This window comes from Microtus oregoni, unplaced genomic scaffold (genome assembly GCF_018167655.1).
Source record: "Microtus oregoni isolate MIOR12 unplaced genomic scaffold, Mior012 000015F_ref0000493, whole genome shotgun sequence".
Lineage (NCBI taxonomy): Eukaryota > Metazoa > Chordata > Mammalia > Rodentia > Cricetidae > Microtus > Microtus oregoni.
Window position 1 is genome coordinate 32,341,104 of NW_024543074.1, and position 20,083 is coordinate 32,361,186.

Below are 20,083 nucleotides of genomic sequence, written 5' to 3' on the forward strand. Positions count from 1 at the left end.
AGATCCCAAAATAAATGATGTTTTATCCTACAGAACTGTAGTTGGAAATGCTCCAAAAGTAGCCACAAGGGAGTCCACACCAGGGAGTGTCCTAGGCCACCCTAAGATGAGACTGGTTAGAATTCCAAAGAAACCCAAAAAGCTAGGATGTCACTCAGGGGAAGAATGTTCACTTAGCATGCAGACATTCCCAGGGCCTTGGGTTTGATATCTAGCACCCAAAGGAGCCCAGGAGATGAGGGAAGAAAGAATAGAAGGGAGGGAAAGAGGAAGGAAGAAAAAGGAAGGTAGGAAGGGAAGGAGAGAGGGAGGGAGGAAGGGAGAGAGGGACGGAGGGAGGGAGGGAGGAAGGGACAGTCTAAGTGCTAAGAGGATCAGGGGAAAGCACTTGGTACAGAAATGTGTGGAGCACTGGAGCTTATCTCTGAAAATAAACCGTGACAGGCTGAGGTATTCTGTCTAGGACTGTCCTCAACCAAGAGTCAATGTGTGTTACTCATATGAGTTTTAAGGCATTTTCTTCAGAACTGGGTCTTGTTTCCTTAAGTGGTTTGGGAAACAACCTAAATGTCTTTACCACTGTATAAGAATATTCAAGACTTCTGTTTAGACTGAAGACTGCTGGAAAACCTGTAATCGCTGAACCAGGAGCTCTCAAGGTGTTATGAGTTTCAGTTAGGCCCTGGGGCCCTTGGGATGATGTAGATGATTAGATAGCTAGAACAGTTAGGTTGATACTTGAAATTGAGAAAGAGAGAGAGAGAGAGAGAGAGAGAGAGAAAGAGAGAGAGAGAGATAGAGATAGATAGAGAGAGAGAGAGAGAGAGAGAGAGACATAGATCAAATATAGTCCAGTCTTTCTGGAGAGATTTATGGAATAATTAATAAAACTAATTTTTCCTGAAATACCACAATCCTGGGCATGAATGAGTAACCTACAAACTCTGGGTCCTGGAATATTCCAGAACAGGGAGACAGACACAGTGGTTTCTGGTGAGGAAACACATTGAGGAGATATTGAGGAGCTCCTGAAACCTAAGGTTGTTAGAGGCCTGGGATGTGGCACTTTAATACAGCCTGATTCATAGCCTGGCTTTGAAGCCAGGACCTACTCTAAGTAGCCAGCAACCCTACCCCACCGCTCACCAGCTTCACCTCAACTATTATCTTAGAGTCTGACCGAGTGAGGAGAGAAAAGACCAAGAGCTGTCATGCATTTTTATGTGTCTATTGTGACACTAACATAATAGATTCTATTTGCATTTCTCCAGAGTAGAGCCTAGAACCAAGCATTGCACGCATGACCAGGTAGCTTTAGGGAGCATCAGGAGATGTGAGGAGGGTAATGGGGATAAAATACAGATGTCAGGGGCCATAGACCTTTCAAGGCTACAGAAAGACCTGCAGGCTTTAGAATAGCAGTAAAAAAGAGGAGGCTCTTTCCGGGAGCAGGCAGAGGGAGGGGAGACTGAAGAGAACTTTGCAACCCTTCGAATGGGGAAGAAAGAAAACCCAAGTGTCAGGAAACTGAAACAGGAAAAGATATGACAAGAGGCTTAAGGGAAGCAAAGCCAAATGGTGATCTAGGAAACAAGGGGACGTCGTGGGCTGATGAAGCAAAGAGGCGTTAGAGGAAAGGGCTAGGGCTGGAGGTGGCATCCCCATGCACGTTTGTCCCAGGAATTCCATCAGGACACAAGTCCAATCAGTTCCATGTGCGCAGATGCAGGACCTGAGTGCTCCTAGAGCAGCAGAGAGATGTGGGAGAGAGGTCAAGCCAAAAGCCTGCAAAGCTAGCCAATGTCCCTAGACACAGCCCGTTAGCACTGAAGCCTTCTCTAGGTCCTGCCAGGGATGGGATTTGAAAAGCTGAATTCACCAACATCAGAGTAAAGTCACATCACTTACTAGAACACTGCAGTAGAGCAGAGATGGGTAAAACAGAAAAGAGAAACTGTGCACAGAGTCCTTTAAGGGTTGCCTTTATGTGCAATGGCTTGTCAGGCAGGGTTTCGATGACGCTGTGTCCTGGAGGAATCGTAGCTGGGATTTATGGTGGTTAGCTCTGAGGCAATAAGGATCTTGCCCCCATCAGAAATGGCTCAGTACAACCACCTGTCCTAAGCTGGCACCCACATTCTGCAGCCAGGACTTGTAGGATGAGCTCTTTCTGATGAGATAATGGTCAGGTTTGCAGGCAGAAGTGACCTTGCAAGCCCAGCCTGCTCAGAGGCAAAAGCAACTCTGTTGTGAGGCTGGCTCAGCACAGCCATCTATTGCAGAACAGTGTAGGAGAAGCCCTGCACCTTACATTTCATATTACAGCAGCAATACTTTCCCCTTGACCTCAATACAGAGGCCACTGCTGAAACACCCAATGGCTCTGAAGTGGAGAGCATTTAGGGTGATTTCTGAACCTTAGGAGGCTCAGCCTCCTGGAAGAGTTAGGAGGATTTCTCATGACTTCTGATTCCTACAGCTTCCCAATGTCATTCTCCCACTTCCCCAATCCCCACCTCCTGGCCTCTATGTCTCCTGTGCTGTTCCTTTTCCAGAATCTCCATTTAAATATATATTCTAGTGACTCCACGTCTTTTCTCATCTTCCCCCACATCCTAGTTCTGGCTCTAATTGCACACGGGGTAGCTGGTATAGAGGGTCTTCCTCCACTTTGAGAGGATTATGCTACTTTTTTCTGCTATATCTCTAACCCATTTCTAAGATGGAGATCTCAGTCATCCTTCCTGTTTGTACCCTTACTTCCCCCGCACACATCAGTCATCACTATGGATTCCTCCTCAGCATCCTCCACTTTTGGCCTTTTGCCATAACCTGTCTTTATTCCAATCCTTAAGCCTGACCTCTTGGCCAAGTGATGCCACTGCTTAGCCAATAACACCAAGAGATGGGTACAATGAGCAAATGGGGTGATGTGAGTTCTGCTGCTGATCCTCAGGGAAGAAGGGGGCTAAGGCAAGTATCTACTTACAGAAATTCTCTTTAAGATTTTATGTATTGTCTAGAGTTCATAAAAGGGATGCACAACTTTAAAAACTTTCAAACAATGGTTAGGAATAGGATTTTACTCCTGAATTCCTAACTAGGGTTTGTGATGCTTAATTGGTTGATTTAGACACATACACACCTATATACACATATACATACATTAGAAGGATGATGGGTGGGTGAGTGGGTGAATGGATAGATTAGATAGACAGATAGATAGATAGATAGATAGATAGATAGATAGATAGATAGATAGATAGACAGACAGACAGACAGACAGTCTCAACCTATAGGAATACATGAGAGTAAAACCCAATGTCGCCCTCCATGAGACATCCCTAACTATTGACTCTAAGGTCGCTATACCACCCTCATTCTGCCTGCAGTGTAACTGTCTCCCCATTTGACATGTGTGTCGTTGTTCATTGTCTTCTTTCTCCACAAAAATGTCAGCCCAAAAAGTCTTTCTTTTCTATCCTGTGTACTATTGATTGCCCATGTTCCAGAACATTCTCTAGCAGACAGTTCCTGTTCAACTAATATTTGTTGTATGAATAGATGAGCAGAAAGACCTGTCTTTTGCTTTATCTTATTGTTTACTTTGTAGAGCATTTTCAAATTTGGGGAATGATTAGTACATAGCACCCCCATGTACTCTCCCTTCTTCACACTTAGTCCCCATCATTAAATTACAGGTGTGCTGGGTAGTTTCATGTCAACTTGACACAGATGGAATCACCAGAGAGGAGGAAGATTCAACTGAGAAAATACCCCCATAAGATCAGGCTATAGGCAAAACCATGGGGCATTTTTCTTAATTAGTGATTGATGTGGGAGGGCCTAGCCCATTGTGGGTGGGGCCACCCCTGGGAAAGCAGACTGTGTAAGCCATGAGAGCAAGCCCATAAGCAATACTCCTCCATGGCCACTGCATTCACTCCTGCCTCCGGTTTCCTAATGTGCTTGAGTTCCCGTCCTGACTTCCTCCCATGATAAGCAGTGATGAGAAAGTATAAGCCAAATAAGCCCCTTCCTCCCCGATTTGCTGTTGGTCATGGTGTTACATCACAGCAATAGTAACACTAGCTAAGACAATAGGCCAGTGTAGCATAGACTGTGCCAATACGCTGTTCCAAACTAAAATCCAAGACTATATTGGGACTCACTGCTTGGAAGAACATTGACTGTAAAGTTCTACAGGTTTAGGAAAGTGTGTAATGTCATCTACCCAATTTCACAGTACCACACGCTGTAGTTTCTCCACCCTCACACTGCCTCTGCTCCTGGCAACTGCTGATCTTTTTGATTCTCCTTTGTTCATATTTTCCACATGAGTTTGAGCATTCTGGGGTTTAACACGACGTGGGATGTATTTTCCCTCCCTCTTTAAGCTCTGCCCTACATCCAACCTTGCCTAGGTAGATGTCTGAATGAGGCTGACAAAATGTTGCCTTAATCATCATCTCTCATGCAAACCCCTAAAGACTCCTTGTAATAATTCAAGGCTTTCTGTTACTAAGACTTTTTTTAGTAATCAATTTTCCATCCCAAATGGTACTTTTGCTTTTCTCTGGACACATCGTTATTTTGCTCATTTTTCTTCCATAATCTTTCACCCTCCTGGAAAGCCTCCCCCTCCCCTTATCACACAGACACGAACAAGCATTGCAGGGTGTATTGGGAAGCACCTTGTTCTGGGAGCTAGGCACTCAGGGAGCTGCCTGCCTCCTTTTGTTTTCCCTCTGTGCCCATTTTGTTAGCATAAATTCTGAGAAAATCAAAGGTTACATGAGGAAAAGGGAATCTCAGCCAAGTAACCAATTAATCTTGTTGCAGACATTTAAAGTGTTTATATGTATATGTGTGTGCATGTATGTGCATGTGTGTGTGTGGAGAAAGATAGAAGGAGTGAGGGAGGGAGAGAGAAGGGAGAAACAGACAGACCGAGACAGAAACAGAGAAACAGAAAGAGACACGCAGAGAGACACTTTCATCCTTTAGGCTAGTACATGCTCTACTACTGACCTACCCTCATGGCCCAATAGTATACATTTATAACTTGGCTAAGGTAGGTTATGGAATATAGTGTTTCCCCAGCTTTCTTGACAACAAAATCCTTTTCTCGAGGAACGCCTGGTGTTCCATAAAATACAGCTTGCAACGTGTGATTGTTCTACCATCCCATCTTCACTGATCACACTGGAGAACCCTGACCCATTCTCTGCTCTCTGTGACAGTGTGATCTGCAGTATTCCCTGGAACAAATACCAGCAATTCTCTTCTATTTGTATACCTTATTACCAACATTTTCCTAAAAGCTTTTGGAAGGACTGCATCTTATACACACAACTAGTCATTTTTAAAAAAATGCCTGCTGGGTCAAGGACACCACAAGAAAATCCACAAAATAAACTAACCTGAACTCACAGGGGCTCACAGAGACTGAACTAACAACCAGGGCCCACTGCACATATGTTTCAGTTGTGTAACTTGGTCTCACAAGAATGCGAGACTCCTAACAATCGGAGCGGGAGCTGTCTCTGACTCTCTTGCCTGCTTTAGGGACCTTTCTCTCCTACCAGGTTGCCTTGTCCAGCCTTAATAGGAGAGGAAGTCCCTAGTCTTACTGCAACTTGATATACCATGGCTGGTTGATATCCATGGGAGGCCTGCGCTTTACTGAAGAGAAATGGAGGAGGAGGAGTGGAAGGGCACGCCGTGTGGTGGGGAGACAGGAGGTAGGAAGGATTGGAAGGAGAGGAGGGAGGTGAAACTGGTGTTGGGATATAAAAACAAACAACAATGACAAATAAATAAACATAAAAATAGAATGACCGTGGATAAATGTCAGGACTCCCATAAATGCATCATCACCACACTTTGGAAGCACCACCTAGCCTGTGGCCTCCAGAACATGCTCCTTACTGCTGATGCATGAGCTCCCATCTCATGCCAGAGTTCCTTTGCATTTTAGGATAGAAACACATTCTTGCCTTTGGAATTCCTTTCTTGCTCTCTCTTGGAAGACAGGCCCACAGTTTGTTTCTGTGACTGTTGTTAGTTCCCTGACATTTCCAGCTCCCCATCATCTGGGAAACCTGAGTGGCTGGACATGGAGAGAAGACACGGGCTTTGACTTCCCATTAGAGTATGCCGGAGCCTGAACAGAAGCCTATTTGTCTATGTGCTCAAAGAAAAGTTATCTTTTATTCATTTTCTGGGACTTTAAATGTTACAGAATGCTCAGGACAAAACCCTGATGGCATCTTAAAGGGATTTTTTTCACAATGTCATCTTGGAAAGTTTGTTAGATTCCATGTCTTGGGTTGTCGCCCATCACCTTCAAAAACATATTTGTTCTGGAAATTACAATGCGAGTTTCAGGGGACCGGATGTGTCTCTAATAAAGAAGCTGAAAAATGACTCTGGACATGACTCTAAGACAACGTCATGTCATCATTTAATCCTTGTATGTTTTGCTTGCAGTCTTGTGGCAACATCTACAAAGGCCTGGCTCAGACTGGCGCCTGGGGCTGTTTCGATGAGTTTAACCGAATCTCTGTGGAGGTCTTGTCAGTGGTGGCCGTACAGGTATGGTTGAGAAGGGTGTAGGAGCCTTGCAGTTTGTATGGCTGGTCCTGTGGGAGTCTACAGCCTGCTGTTTTCATTCTTCAACATCAATTCCCCCTCTTCTTGCCATTCCATCCCCCTTTCTCCATCCTTATAATAAATGTTCCTCTATTACCCACCAAAACATATCCTCTTCTATCTAGCGGGATCCCTTTCCCCGTGTATAAAACAGGGACATAAATTATCTATGTGCTTCACAGAAGGGATCAGCCAAGGAGGCGGTCCCAGCTACGGGGAAGCATCTCACACATGGGCTGTAAACCAGGGCTCCAGCTTCAGCTCTCGCATTTGCTGTAGAAGTCAGGAAGCAAGTTGTTTCACATCTCTCTGCCTAATCCACTCGCTGTTGTATAAGCCTGTGATTTCCCAGGGCTTGAGTGAGTGGAGGCGCACGGCTGAAAAGGACATGATTCCTAACTGAAAAGATGTCTTGAAAAAGACACGATTCCTGCCTTCAAAGATGTCTTGAATTTCTGAGACAGATGTGAGCATTTTCAGCATTCTAGAAGTAATCATAATATCCATTCTGTAGAATAAAACTTGGAAAGGGGTAATCTTAAAACCAGTCCCTAAATGCTGGCTGGAGAGGGTTTGGATTGGGGTCAAGGACCCATAGACAAAGAGAGGAGAGTAGAAAGAAGGAAAGCAGAGGGTGAATTCCTTTGCTAAGTCTGTTATACCAGACACTCTTCACTTACCACCCTGCATCCTCTGGCAGTTCTTCTGGTATAAATACTACTTTATATGGAGAAAACATAGCAGGGAATATAAGGAACTTGCCTAAGGCACAGTGTTGCAAAGTGACAAAGGTAGGATTTGAACACTGCTTTTCCATCCACATCACCAATATACACATATGAATTGTCAGAGAAGCAAGCTCAAACCAAATAAAAATGGACATAAATGCCTTCTGGTTCAGGTAACAGGGAATCCTGAGGATTCTAATGGAGAATTAGCCTGTGTGTGGCAGCGGTTTTAAAGACCTGGGTAAAAGAGGAATCCTTGCCTGAAATCAAGGCAGAGGACCTTCCTGGGATCCTCATTGAGCTGCAAAGGCTCCTGGACCCTTGCATCTCCTTCGCCAGGCCCTTTTCCTCTGCCCCTCCCTATAGGCTGAGCATCCTCTTTTCCCATCAAAGGTTAACTGGCTGCAGCCATCCTCTTCCACCCTACTTCCCCAAGGCAAATCCTCTGTAGAGCACTGTATGCAGTGAGGTGAGTGGTCAGTGCTGTGCCTACTGCTCCGGGTTTGTGCCCACACCCCATACAGTCAAACGCAGTGGCAGGCTCCTCCCTTTCAGCTTATTTCTAAAGTGTTATGCAGATATAATTATTTAAGAAAAAAGAGGGAGGTAAAGAAAGAGAAGAGAAAGGAAAAGGAGAGGAAGAGGGGAAGGGAAAAGGAAAGGAAAGGGAGAGAATGGAAGAGAAAGAAACAGAGGGGAAGGGGGGAAAGAGGATGGGGGAGAGGAGAGCGAAAGGGAGGGGTGGGGATCATCCCTGAAAATCTGTGCAATTCTTTCAGCCTCAAAAGGCCAATGGAAAACACTCAACTGGGCCGAGTTTCTCCCTTTTCTTTGGCAAGAGCACAGCATGGAGGGAGGGCTGGCAGCACAGGGGTGAGATGGAACATCAAGCGGGTCACCCATGTGGGAGAACCTGGCCAAGGCAGCATTGTCCCCTTCCCTAGATGATGTGCCCTGCCAGGAGCCAGCCTCTGTCTACATAACCTCCAGATGTCCCCCCTCTCATCCAGCATGCTGTCCCCGTCACTGGAGGCTAAATGTGGAGCTCCGAGCAGAGCGCTGAAGCAACTGCAGGGTTGGAACGTGGTAGCCCCCATACCAGCTGCTATTCGTAGCATCCCACCCCTGGGCTTCAGCTGTCACTGGGAGCCAGGAGCCATCATGGGGCTCTCAGGGCCCTTCACTTGCCTGCTCCACAATGGTCACTCAGTCCTTTGTGCTCTCTTATCTGGCCAAGGCTGCTCCACAAACACTGACCCTTGTCCCAGCTGTTCCTTAGCAAAGATTTTCTAGAGCAAGATGCAGTTTCCCCTCCCTGAGATTTGCTCTTTGCAGCAGGAGTTAGTAATGGTGGGGGAAGTGAGGCCCAAGCAGTAACCTAAACATTCCCTTGCAACGACATCGTGATCTGCCTTGGCTTGGTGAGTTGATTATGCAGTTTTCTGTGGTCTTGAATTGGCATGACTTGACAGGGCCTAGGGAGGAAGTATTTCCATCAAGAAACTGGAGCTAGGGATATGGACCAATGATAGAGTCTTTGCCTAGCAGGCATAAGATCCCAGGTTAATCCCCAAAACTGTTCCTCCCAAAACCTACAGTTGATGGCACTAACACATGAAGACTTTGTTTCTGTGGAAAGTCAATGGTTAAACATCTATCAACACACCTCTGCCTTGTAGAGATGGGATCTGGCATTACCTAAACTGAAACTGAATATTCGTATTTTACAGGAAATTATGTTAGTCTTTTTCTATGATTATAATAAAATACCTGAAGTCATATTGCATATAAAGAAAATGATTTTTCTTTTTCTTTTCTCTTCTTCTTCTTCTTCTTCTTCTTCTTCTTCTTCTTCTTCCTCTTCTCCTTCTCCTTCTCCTTCTCCTTCTCCTTTTTTTTTTTTGACTCACACTCCTGAACTTTCACAGACACACATCTTGCAGTGACTTCTGGCTGTCAAACCACAGGATTCAATCATGAACCCTACCCAATGACCTTGTCTAAACACAGCCACCTCCCAAAAGCATCTAGACACCATAGCTGGATCAAGTTCCCACCCTCTCAGTGTCTCATAATGAGGATTTAGTTCAATATACGAACCCCTGGAGACAAACCGAAACCATGTCCCCAGCCCCAGCAGAAAGGAAGCTTGTCTTCTGGCTGTTTCCATACTTGGGTAGTCACATCACAGCTTGGGGCCAGAAACAGTGCCATAGAATCTCTCTGTGCACTGTGGGGATTCCTTCCTTCCTTCCCGAGTAGCTGGTGTAGAGCAGGCAAACCCTTCTCAAAGTCCTGGCTCCAGCCCACGGTTGGCTCTGAAAATCTGGGGAGAAGTTGTCTTTTCCCTGAGTGCCCACTGTAAATGGCTCCGTTTCCTTCCATTGCACCATGTACTCAAAGCTGCTCTTCCTATTTCTTGTACTGTAAGCCTCTGTCTTTTAATCCCCTTCCCCACCGCCCTGTTATTTCCACTTACCAGTATCTCTTCCTCTCATCTCTACATTTATGACTTTTGTGCCTTCTCCTCTGGCTGCTTGCCACAGCGGTTAGAGGATGTCTCTTGTTCTCACCAGCCCAGTATAGCTGTTCCTGATTCCACTGAAGTCCAGAACCACTCATTATGCACAATTCCATTGATGGGTGTCTCAGGGTGATGGGTAGTGCTAGGGGCTTGTCCCAAGCTATCCCCGTGTGTGTCTCAAGGCATTTTTTTTCAGCATGCTCCACAGAGAGCTCCTTGAGCTAACCACAGTTTTTTCATTATAACAATTTTTTCATTGAGTTAATATCTAAAACATTTAAATCAAAGATCTACGGATGATAGGTGCTCAAGTGTTAGAGGTGATGATACTGGTAGCAGTCATGGTGATGACGGTGATGATGGGTAACTGATGATAATGCAATGGTAGTGGTAATGCCGGTGATGGTGGTGGTATTTGTAGTGGTAGCAATGAAGGTAATGAGGAACTTGGCATTGATTTTGGAGGTCGTATTAGTGGAGATGCTAATGAAAGTGGTGAAACTGATCAGTGATGATGGCGGTGATGGTGGTGGTGGTGGTGGTGGTGTACCTGATGAGGATGAGCATGGCCCCGGTGATGATAATGATGATGGTGGTGGTGACGACGAAGGTGACAATGTTTTAATGGTAGTGCTAGCAATGAGGCAGATGGCAGTGGTAGTGGGGATGATGAGGAGGATGGTAGAGTTTATGGTGGTGGTGGTGATGAGAAAGAGGGTAGAGGTGATGATGAATGTTGTTGTAGCAGTGGTGGGGATGATATTGAAGGTAATGGTGGTGATGGTGGTGGTGGTGATGATGATGAGGGCATGTGATTAAAATGATGGTGGTGATGGAGGTGATGATGATGACTACAAAAATGATAATGGTGATGATGAGGGCATAATGATTACAATGGTGGTGATGATGATAAGGGTGGGAATGATGATGGTGATGATGAGGACATGTGATTACAATGGTGGTGGTGATGGAGGTGGTGGTGGTGGTGATGACCACAGTAAGGATAATGGTGATGATGAGGGCATAATGATTACAGCGGTAGTGGTCATGAGGGTGGTAGGGGCAATAGGATGACTGCTATCCTCGTCATTTTAACACCACAGGAAATAGCTGAAAATTGATGGCTATGACCCTGGGATGGGGGTAAAAGTCCACACCTTCCTTTCACAGGCCTGTACTACCTACACCTTCACTTTTCCTCAGCTGAGCCATGGGCGGATTATCTTAGCAATCCTAACCATTCCCTAGCCGGTGCGAGGGTACCCACCAGCTGTTGTTCACTTCTCAGGAGTCAGAAAATGGAATAACCTTATGTGAAAAGGCACTAATACAGGGCTTCCTGTGCTCCTAGAATTGAGTGAAGTAAGTTCAACTTGGAACTCCCTGATGCTGCCACATTCCGGTCTAGGGACACGGCGATAAAAGGCAGTGGCCTGACAACAGTTGGGCAGAACTGGAGCTGCTACCATTTCAAATCATATAAGCAGCCAAGGAGAAAATCGTGCTTAATTATTCACTCAGTAATCCTGGCTGGCATATTGGTTTGGAAGCCGCGCCAGCTGCTGACAGTTCTCTGTCGCCCTCCCCTCCCTCCCTCTCCTCGCCCTTCTGTGCTTCCCATCCCAGGAACTTCTGTGGAGGTGATTACGCTCCCAGTGTTTCCATGGCTGGATGTTTTCATGTCTCTGTCAGGTTGGTCAAGCAGAATTGCATGCCCATTTGGGAAGATCCTCACTGTGACAATTGCGAGAGAAATTACTCGCTATTTTTAAAAAGCATTTAGACTACTTAGTTCTTCTCAGAATCTCCTCATTGCTGGCTCAGTCAGCTCTCTAGACCTTGGATTATCTGAGCCTCGGGAAACATCCCACCAAGGTAACAACTCATCAGCTTGGACCCATAACCCCTGACCTCCCCCCACATTCTTTGGTGGCCCCACTACTTGTGGTACAGGCACAGACGGGGTGAGACAAGAAACAGCTGCGCAGCAGATCTAAGTCAGGCACGCCAGCAAACCCCTAAAATACCAGCTAAGACTATGAGTTCGAGGTCAGCCTGAACTACATAGTGAGACCCTTTCCCAAATAAATAACTAAAAGTCAGAAGCTGTATTAGCAAGGGACTTACAGCGTGGTTCCAAGGACTCCAGGCAAGGAACAAATGTTCCAGTCTCAGAGCCAAGAGAATGTCCCAGGCTCCCTTTGTAGAGGAGCTGCCTCTAAAAGAACACAGAACTGTTACACAATGTTCAAAGTGGTTATCGGGTTGTACTTCCTGAAGGCCGCAGGCTCCAGCCTACCGATATTGTGGAAACCAGACAGGCTTTTAGCAATGCATGGTATCTGAGCAAAGGTGTCATAAGAGAATGGCAGGAAAAGGGGCTACAAACTCTGAACATCCATACAGATTGGGTTAGCCTGTGACCTCCTTAAACTGTATCACCTATAAAAAGACAGGACAATTTGCATACATCATTCACTATGAGAGATTCCAGGCCTGAGTGGGGGACACAGGGCAGAACCATCTGAGAGGGCCAGTTTCCAGGATAGGTCTATTGCAAAGATTTAGCCTGTGCCGTGCCGACTATCGGCCTGCTAGATGCCTGCAGCCTCCTTCCTTCCTTGCTGAGGGAATGTCTCTGGATGTCAGATACACCCAGAGAATGGTGAAAGTGATCGCCAGCTGAGAATCACAGCATCTCTGCAGCTTTTTGTATAATAATCATTATTTTCAGAGTAGAACAAACGATGTATCCATAAATACAAACAAACCTGGCAGAGACTATCACCTAAGTGGCGTCTAGCATCCTAGTAGTTACTCATTGTGGTCATCATATAATAACCGAACTGCCTGGTTGGTTCTCCTCAGAATATGTAGGGACATATTATCCGTTACCTGTTGTCAGCCTGGGCCTGATGACATCATGCTAGCCCAGTGCCATGTTCCTTCTGGGGGAGGCGACTAAGCATACTTGCTCTGTTTCCAGCCTGCTTGGTTTTAAGACTCGACCTGTCCCACCTGGCCAACGTTCATTTTCACCCACACTTTTTTTTTTCTGTTAACTTTTTATTTTGAGCCAATTTTAGATTACTATACAAGTTTCAAAAACAGTACATTGCCTAGTCATCCCTCCCTCAGTTTCCCTCATGCTAACTTTTAAACAGAAATGGTTTCTTAAGCACCTCTGCCTCATTTCCCCCTCTATAAAATTAGGGCCTAAGACCACCCATCTCAGTCTCCAGTGAACTGAGCAAAAAGCTGCCTGTAGAATGTTCAGAATAGTTCTTGGTACTGGTCACGTGCTCTAAAAATATTAGATATGTTTTCTCATCGTTATCATCATTCCTGATGACTTTAAAATCTCCGGAAGTGAGGCAGCTTTAGAGACATGTGCGCACAGTTGCCTCGGCGGCCTGCAAGCAAAGCCTGCATTTCATCCTCGCCTTTCCTGTGTACCTGGATCCTCCTTGGCATCCTCCACCCTCTGGTCTTTATCCAGGCCCCTTGGATCCTGATTGTCATCACATTCCTATGGTTGGTAATCCAAATCCTAAGAATCTCAGTTGCTACAGCAGCAGTAAGGGAGTCATAGCCAGTGGTGTCAGGCTAAGAGAAACACCTGACAGCCCAGAGGCTCCAGCATCGCCCACATCCCCCAGCCTGCTTGGTTATGTCTCTCAAGAGCCCCCCTACAGAATTTTACACAAAAGCACAGATGCCTCCAATCCAGAGTACGTCATAAATTCCTGCTGAGTGTGGGCTTTCTGGGCTCCAGTGTTTGGGTAGGGAATGCTGAGTCAGAAAGAACAGCAGGAGGGTCCTAGGCTCCAGCTTTGGCCTTTGCCCAAAAGTAGCACAGCATATTGTAAGCACTAATTAAACTTGCCTCCCTGGCCCTAGCTGAGGAAGTGCTTTGTATAGTTTACAGATTTAAGGACTGGAGAGGAAGGAACCAAACAGCTTTCCACATGCCACCTAACTTGCAGATAGTGAGGCTACCAAGGCTAGCAGGGCTGGACTGTGAGCCTGGCGTGAATCAGCAGAGTTCTGCCTGGGTGGCCAGCATGCGGGGTGCTGGAGGCTGGCTCTGCCTGGCTGGCATTGGTATTCTGCACGGAGAGAAGTCTCAGGTTCCCACTAATTGCTGTGAGCTCAAATACATTCAGTCATTAGAACTTCACTGCAGAAGAGCTGAATCCTAATTGCAGAACTGTCACATATCCTGGCAATATTGTCCCCTTTTCTTCCTCTCCCAACTACACACACACACACACACACACACACACACACACACACACACACACTAACCCGCCACAGCTCTTGGCAGAACTGGGCTACCCTTGGCTTTTCTAGCAGCCATACATGACAGACATGCTTGAGGCTCATTTAAAACGCCGCCCTCATCCCAGCCAGCTTCAGGTTTTGCTTCCAGAAACCACATGGGCCTAGAAATTGCCGGAGGCATTGTGGGGCCTAGCTGAGCAAAGCCAGCCTGCTGCTGTGTGTCTTTTGTCTTCTTCTATACTATGGCTGATCATTTTTGCATTTATCTCAGAGTGTGAAAAACATACACAGCTGAGTTCCATTTCTGTCCCCTTTTTCACTACTATAAGATCTTGTTAACTCAGAACAGAGCTCCGACCAGGTCACGGTAGTTAGATCAGGGTTGATGGAGGTGATGTGGAAACAATAGAAAGAGGAGATTGACCGCTACAGAAGCTGATTAATCAGAACACTGAAAAGCCAAGTCTGTGTGCTGAAGTATGGGGCTGGGAGGTTGATCAGGGTTGGAGGAGGGCCTTTGGGGTTTTATAGGACAGAAATGAACTTTGGGGATACAAGTTTCCATCCGCAGGTCCGTTCCCCTGCAGCATCAGAGCTGTTAATACCAACAGGTCCCAGGCTGACCTGTGTATCAGGAGTGGCCCGGTCCTAACCTCTGGCAAACCCTGTGAGACTAGTATCAATGTGTCCGCCTTCCTGTCCAGACCTGATCAGCCCCCCCTGAAGATTTGGGCTTAATCAGAACTTAAATGCTTCAGCTAATACAGTCCTCTGGCTTCACCAGAGGCGTTTAGGACCTGGCATCTCCTCAGAAATGCCCCTTTCCAGCCTCAGCTTACCTGTGCCATTCTGGCACATGCCGCCCCTTCTCACAGTCTGAATCCTCCAATCTGGGAAGGAAGCGTCATTCAAACTCCACCTGCTCATAATGTCACTCTGGACATGCAATCTGGGGAGAGAAGGGGGGGTGGCTCCGGCTGAGACAATAAACACAGCTGCGGGAACAATGTTCACATTCAAAAGGGCCACGCTTACTGCTGTTTCTTTCTATGTGGATTTCATTATCCTTAAAACAAGCTGGGGGGGGGGTGTCAGGTGCTGGCATTCTCATGGTGCAGGGGCCACGAGCACATACTCAAGAATCCCTGGGCATGGATTCAAATCCTGCTGCCTCAGAGAGGGGCGCTGCTACTGGGCAAACCACTTCACTCTCTATGCTTCTGATTTAGCATAGTGAAGTGGGGTCGATGGGTTGACATGCTCCCTCCAGCTTTCTTGATGAGGCTTGAATGACTTTCTATGCATCAAAAATACTCAGGGATAGCCATAAGGCCCGGGGGCATCCAGTGGCATGTGCAAGGCCCTGAGCTTGGTCCCCAGCACCTCCCTCCCTCTCTCTCTCTCTGTCTCTGTCTGTCTGTCTGTCTGTCTCTCTCTCTCTCTCTCTCTCTCTCTCTCTCTCTCTCTCACACACACACACACACACACACACACACACACTAGCACTAGTGATTCTTTAGGAGCCACTAGAAGGAACCCAGATTCCAAATGAAACCTCACCCGTGTCCTGCCCACTCCCATCTGAGTAGCATGGTGTGCCGAATATTGATGTGGACAAACAGATTCCTCTTAGACTCACCTTTAGTGCCCACCAGTGAAGACTCCAGGATGCAGGCTCCGTGCCTGTCCTTCAATGCAGGGGGCCACAGGACAATTTTCCTGTGTCGTGTCTGGATTTCCAGCTTTAGCTACTGTCCCCCCCGCCCCCCTCACCAGGTGAAAAGCATCCAGGATGCCATCAGAGACAGGAAGCAGAGGTTCAGCTTTCTTGGGGAGGAGATCAGCCTGGATCCTTCTGTGGGCATCTTCATCACCATGAACCCTGGCTATGCTGGCCGCACAGAACTGCCAGAGAACCTCAAGGCTCTCTTCAGGTGAGTGGCAGTATGTCTCCACACACGGACTCCACAGAGAGGAGTTTCTCATATTTTTCTTCTGAAAATGTAGTTTATATAGAGAGAAAAATTACAACATTTAGAAAATAGGGGTTTTTTTTGGGGGGGGGTTCCCCATTGACACTCCATTGGAGAAAACTGGCTTTCCCTCTGTCGTCTGGTATCAGTTGTAAAGAGCCTCTCGGTTTGGTGTGGGGCTCTGTGTCTACTTCACTCTCTCCATGCTGGGACCCCGTCTGGCTTGAACCTGTGCAGGTGTGCCACTGTCTCTGTGAGTTCATATGTGTGTCATCCTGTTGTACTGGGGGGGCATGATCAAAATATGTGTGTGATAGATTTCATAAAATGTACTAAAAGTTTTAAATAAAATAGTAGATTTTGAAAGTTCTGCTTTTACTATAATGGTAGCATCAGTAAAAATATCTTTGCCTGATTGTGGCTCATTCAATTATGTATGCACACATTAATTTTATTTTGTGTATTTCCAATGTATATTTGTGACTTGTGCACAAATTCATTATTTATTTTTTAATCCCCTAGCCTATCATAAATATTTTTCTATTGGATATTTTTTTATAAATCTCATTCCATGGCTACATATTTTTCTATCAACTCCATGGTCCATGGTATAATTAACTAGCCCTCCGTGTCTGAATTATTAAGAGTGTTTCTAGCATTTAAAATAAATTCAAACATAATTCTGTAATGTACATTTTTGTATATAAATCTTTTTTTCTGTATGCATGATTATTTTGTTTGGCTGGCTTCCCAGAGCGGAATTACGGAGTTAACGAGCAGGAACATTTTTAAGGCTTTTGATACACATTGCCAAATTACTTTCTAAAAAGCTCAGTGTCAGATTACATCCTGGTAAAGACACGTAGAAACACCTCTTTTATTTCACCCTTGTCACCCTTGCATATGGCAATGTTTATACATATAATATATATAAATATATATTAAGAAAACACAAACGTCTTTCCTAGCAAAAGCTAGAGTTTGCATTTTCTTTTTTCAGACAAGAGAAGTTGGCCCAACGAGTAGAAAGCTGAAAAGTGTCTTCTACTTTTGGATTTTCCGCTTATTAACCCTTTTCCTAGGAGAAAGGGTGGCAAGTATGACAATGGCCAGCGTGACAGTACTGTTTGTCTCATTTGGCAGCCCGGGTGCAGTGCGCTCTCCATGGGAGGTGGGGTCAGCATTGTGTTGAGCAGTCAGGCTGCCAGGCATCTTCCTGCCCTTCTAGGTCTAGCCTGGATTTGGACTTTTTGTTTGTTTGCTTGCTTCCTTGCTCTAAAACAAGGTCCCCACTGTGTAGCCCAGGCTGGCCCCGGCAGGACATGTAATCCCGTTTGCCTCAGCCTCTTGAGTGGTGGGACTGTGGCTCTGTCTCATACACATCTGGTCCAGCTTCTCCCTTTAAAACCACTCCTGTTGTAGCAGCTGTCTGTGTCACTCAAGCAATGCCTACTTACATCAAAACCGTTGATACCTTAGCAGAACACTGCGCCTTCAGCTGTGTGCTTACCCAGAGTCTTAGGTAAGGTATGTATGACAGACAGGGATACAGGCAGCTCATCACCCATCTAGGAAATATTCCTCATGTTTTCTTCCTAAATTTAATCTTAGTCTAGGCCATCCGAAATAACAAACTGCTATAAACTAGCTGACTTAAACAAAAGGCACTTCTCAGGGTGCTTGAAGCCAAATCCAAGGTCAGAGAGCCAGATGGTCAAGTTCTGGGAAGACTCACTTCCAAGGTGCAAGGATGGCTACCCCACAGTGTCCTACTGTGGCAGGAAGCCAGCCACCTTACTTTCGGACTTCATCCTGCTCCTGAGGCCTCCTTCTCATGACCTCCACATCCCGATCCCATTGCACTGGGGGTTTCCATAAAAATGTTAAGGTTCTACAAGCATTCAGGCTCTGGCAATCTAGATTATATTCATAGAAGAGAGTTGGGAAAGAATGAGAATGATATTTCTGGTTTTATTTGAGGCACATGAGTTTGCCTTCACGTATGTATATGTGCCACATGCATGCCTGCTACTCATGGAGGCCATAAAAGGATATTGTATCCTCTGGGACTAGGGTTACAGGTGCTGGTTAGTGGCCATGTAGGAGCTCGGAACCAAACCCAGTTTTTTTGTCAGAACAGCAAATGATCTTAAGCACCAGACCCAGCTCTCCAGTCCTGAGAAAGATCTTTTAAAAACATTAAGATGAACATCTATTTACACTTAATTATCACAAAGGTCCTATGATATAGATACTATTCGTTTCCTCCCTGTACTCTGAGAAGACAGATAGAGTCCCTAGTTAATAAACAGCAGAGCTGGGATTTGAACTGAGAGATTGGGCTCATCCCAGTCTAGTCCTTTACCTAGAGGCAATTCCATAACCACTTGGCATTTTTCTTCCAATACTGTATTAGCATTTATTTTTCAAAGCTGGGAACTGGCCATATTGTTTAATATACTGCTTTCATTAATTAATATTTTACCATGCCACTTACTAATCTTCCTTCTGCAGCATAATTTTTCAGAGTCGCATTAAATTCTGTTGATATCCTCATGTTCAGGCTGCCAAATAGTTTCGAGACTCTAAATATTTGGTGGCTCCTTCGGTTCTGAATGCAATATGAATCATTTCAAAGGACAGTATGTACCTGAATTATTTTGAAAACTAAATATTATCAATACAAGGAAAATGCCATTAAAGAGAGGTAACAGGCCGGGGAGACTACTCAGCCAGTGAAGTGCTTGCTATGCAAACAAAAGGATGTGTGTTCAGTTCGTTTTCCAAACATGGGTGTGGTGTCAGGCTCCTGTCCTTCCACTGTAGGGGAAGACACTGATATCTTTCTGGGGCTTGCTGGCCAGCCAGCCTACCTAAATCACTGAGCTTCAAGCCAGTGAGAGGCATTGTCTCAACAAGATAGGTGGCTTCTGAGGAACAAAATTCAAGCTTGTCTTCTGGGCTCCACATACATGTTCATAACCAGGCATGTGCATGTATGTGCATGTGTGCATACATGCACACACTTAATTTAACAGCAGTAAGTTCCCATAACATACCAAATAAATAATAGCTTTAACAAGTATTTTAAATTATACAAATAGGGGCGCTGGAGAGATGGCTCAGAGGTTAAGAGCATTGCCAGCTCTTCCAAAGGTCCTGAGTTCAATTCCCAGCAACCACATGGTGGCTCACAACTATCTGTAATAGGGTCTGGTGCCCTCTTCTGGCCTGCAGGTATGCACACAGACAGAATATTGTATACATAATAAACAAATAAATAAATATTTAAAAAAAATAAAATAAATAAATTATACAAATATAAAATTATATATAATTTTAAATATGTATTTTAAATATTTACTTATGTATGTATGTATTTATGTATGTATCACGAGTGCCAGAGAGAGGAAAACCACAGTAAATTCTTACATAGAGATGAAAATCTCAGATCCTCTGGGTTTTTGTGTATGCTATTCTGTGTCTAGATGGTGCTAATTGGTACCTACCTGGTCCTTAACATTGCAAACAAACAATTTTTTATACAAATAAGCCCAAAATGAGTTATAAATATCTGGAAGACATCCCCAACTTGCAGAGATGGAGCAGAGCAAGGGAGTACTCTGCTTCCAACACCCAGGGAGAGAATCCATTCTCCAAGCTTAGCACCTAGCCTATTTTAGACAAGTTGCTGTGTTAACCCTTGCCTTCCCTGAGGTACATTGACCCCAAGATATGGTGAGACCTGAGCTGTAACTCCAACTCACCCCTCTCCTGCTGATACTATCCACCACTTTGGGGAGGAGGATCCATTCCTTCATCCTTAGCTAATCATCCCCGATTTAGATTGCAAAGGCCCTTCTGTGAGCTTTTGCCCTTCAAGATAGCTCTTTGCCTGATTGCTGCCAGCATCCCTTGTC

At 45.4% G+C, this 20,083-nt stretch overlaps 1 protein-coding gene across 1 annotated transcript in view; it reads left to right on the forward strand.

Moving 5' to 3' along the window:
- Positions 1 to 20,083, forward strand: part of Dnah9 (dynein axonemal heavy chain 9) — a 336,148-nt gene that overhangs the window by 100,803 nt on the left and 215,262 nt on the right. Inside the window, exons 28-29 of the mRNA XM_041664051.1 lie at positions 6,493 to 6,597; positions 15,967 to 16,124. Coding sequence (XP_041519985.1) covers positions 6,493 to 6,597; positions 15,967 to 16,124 — 263 coding nt within the window. The remainder of the gene's footprint in view (positions 1 to 6,492; positions 6,598 to 15,966; positions 16,125 to 20,083) is intronic.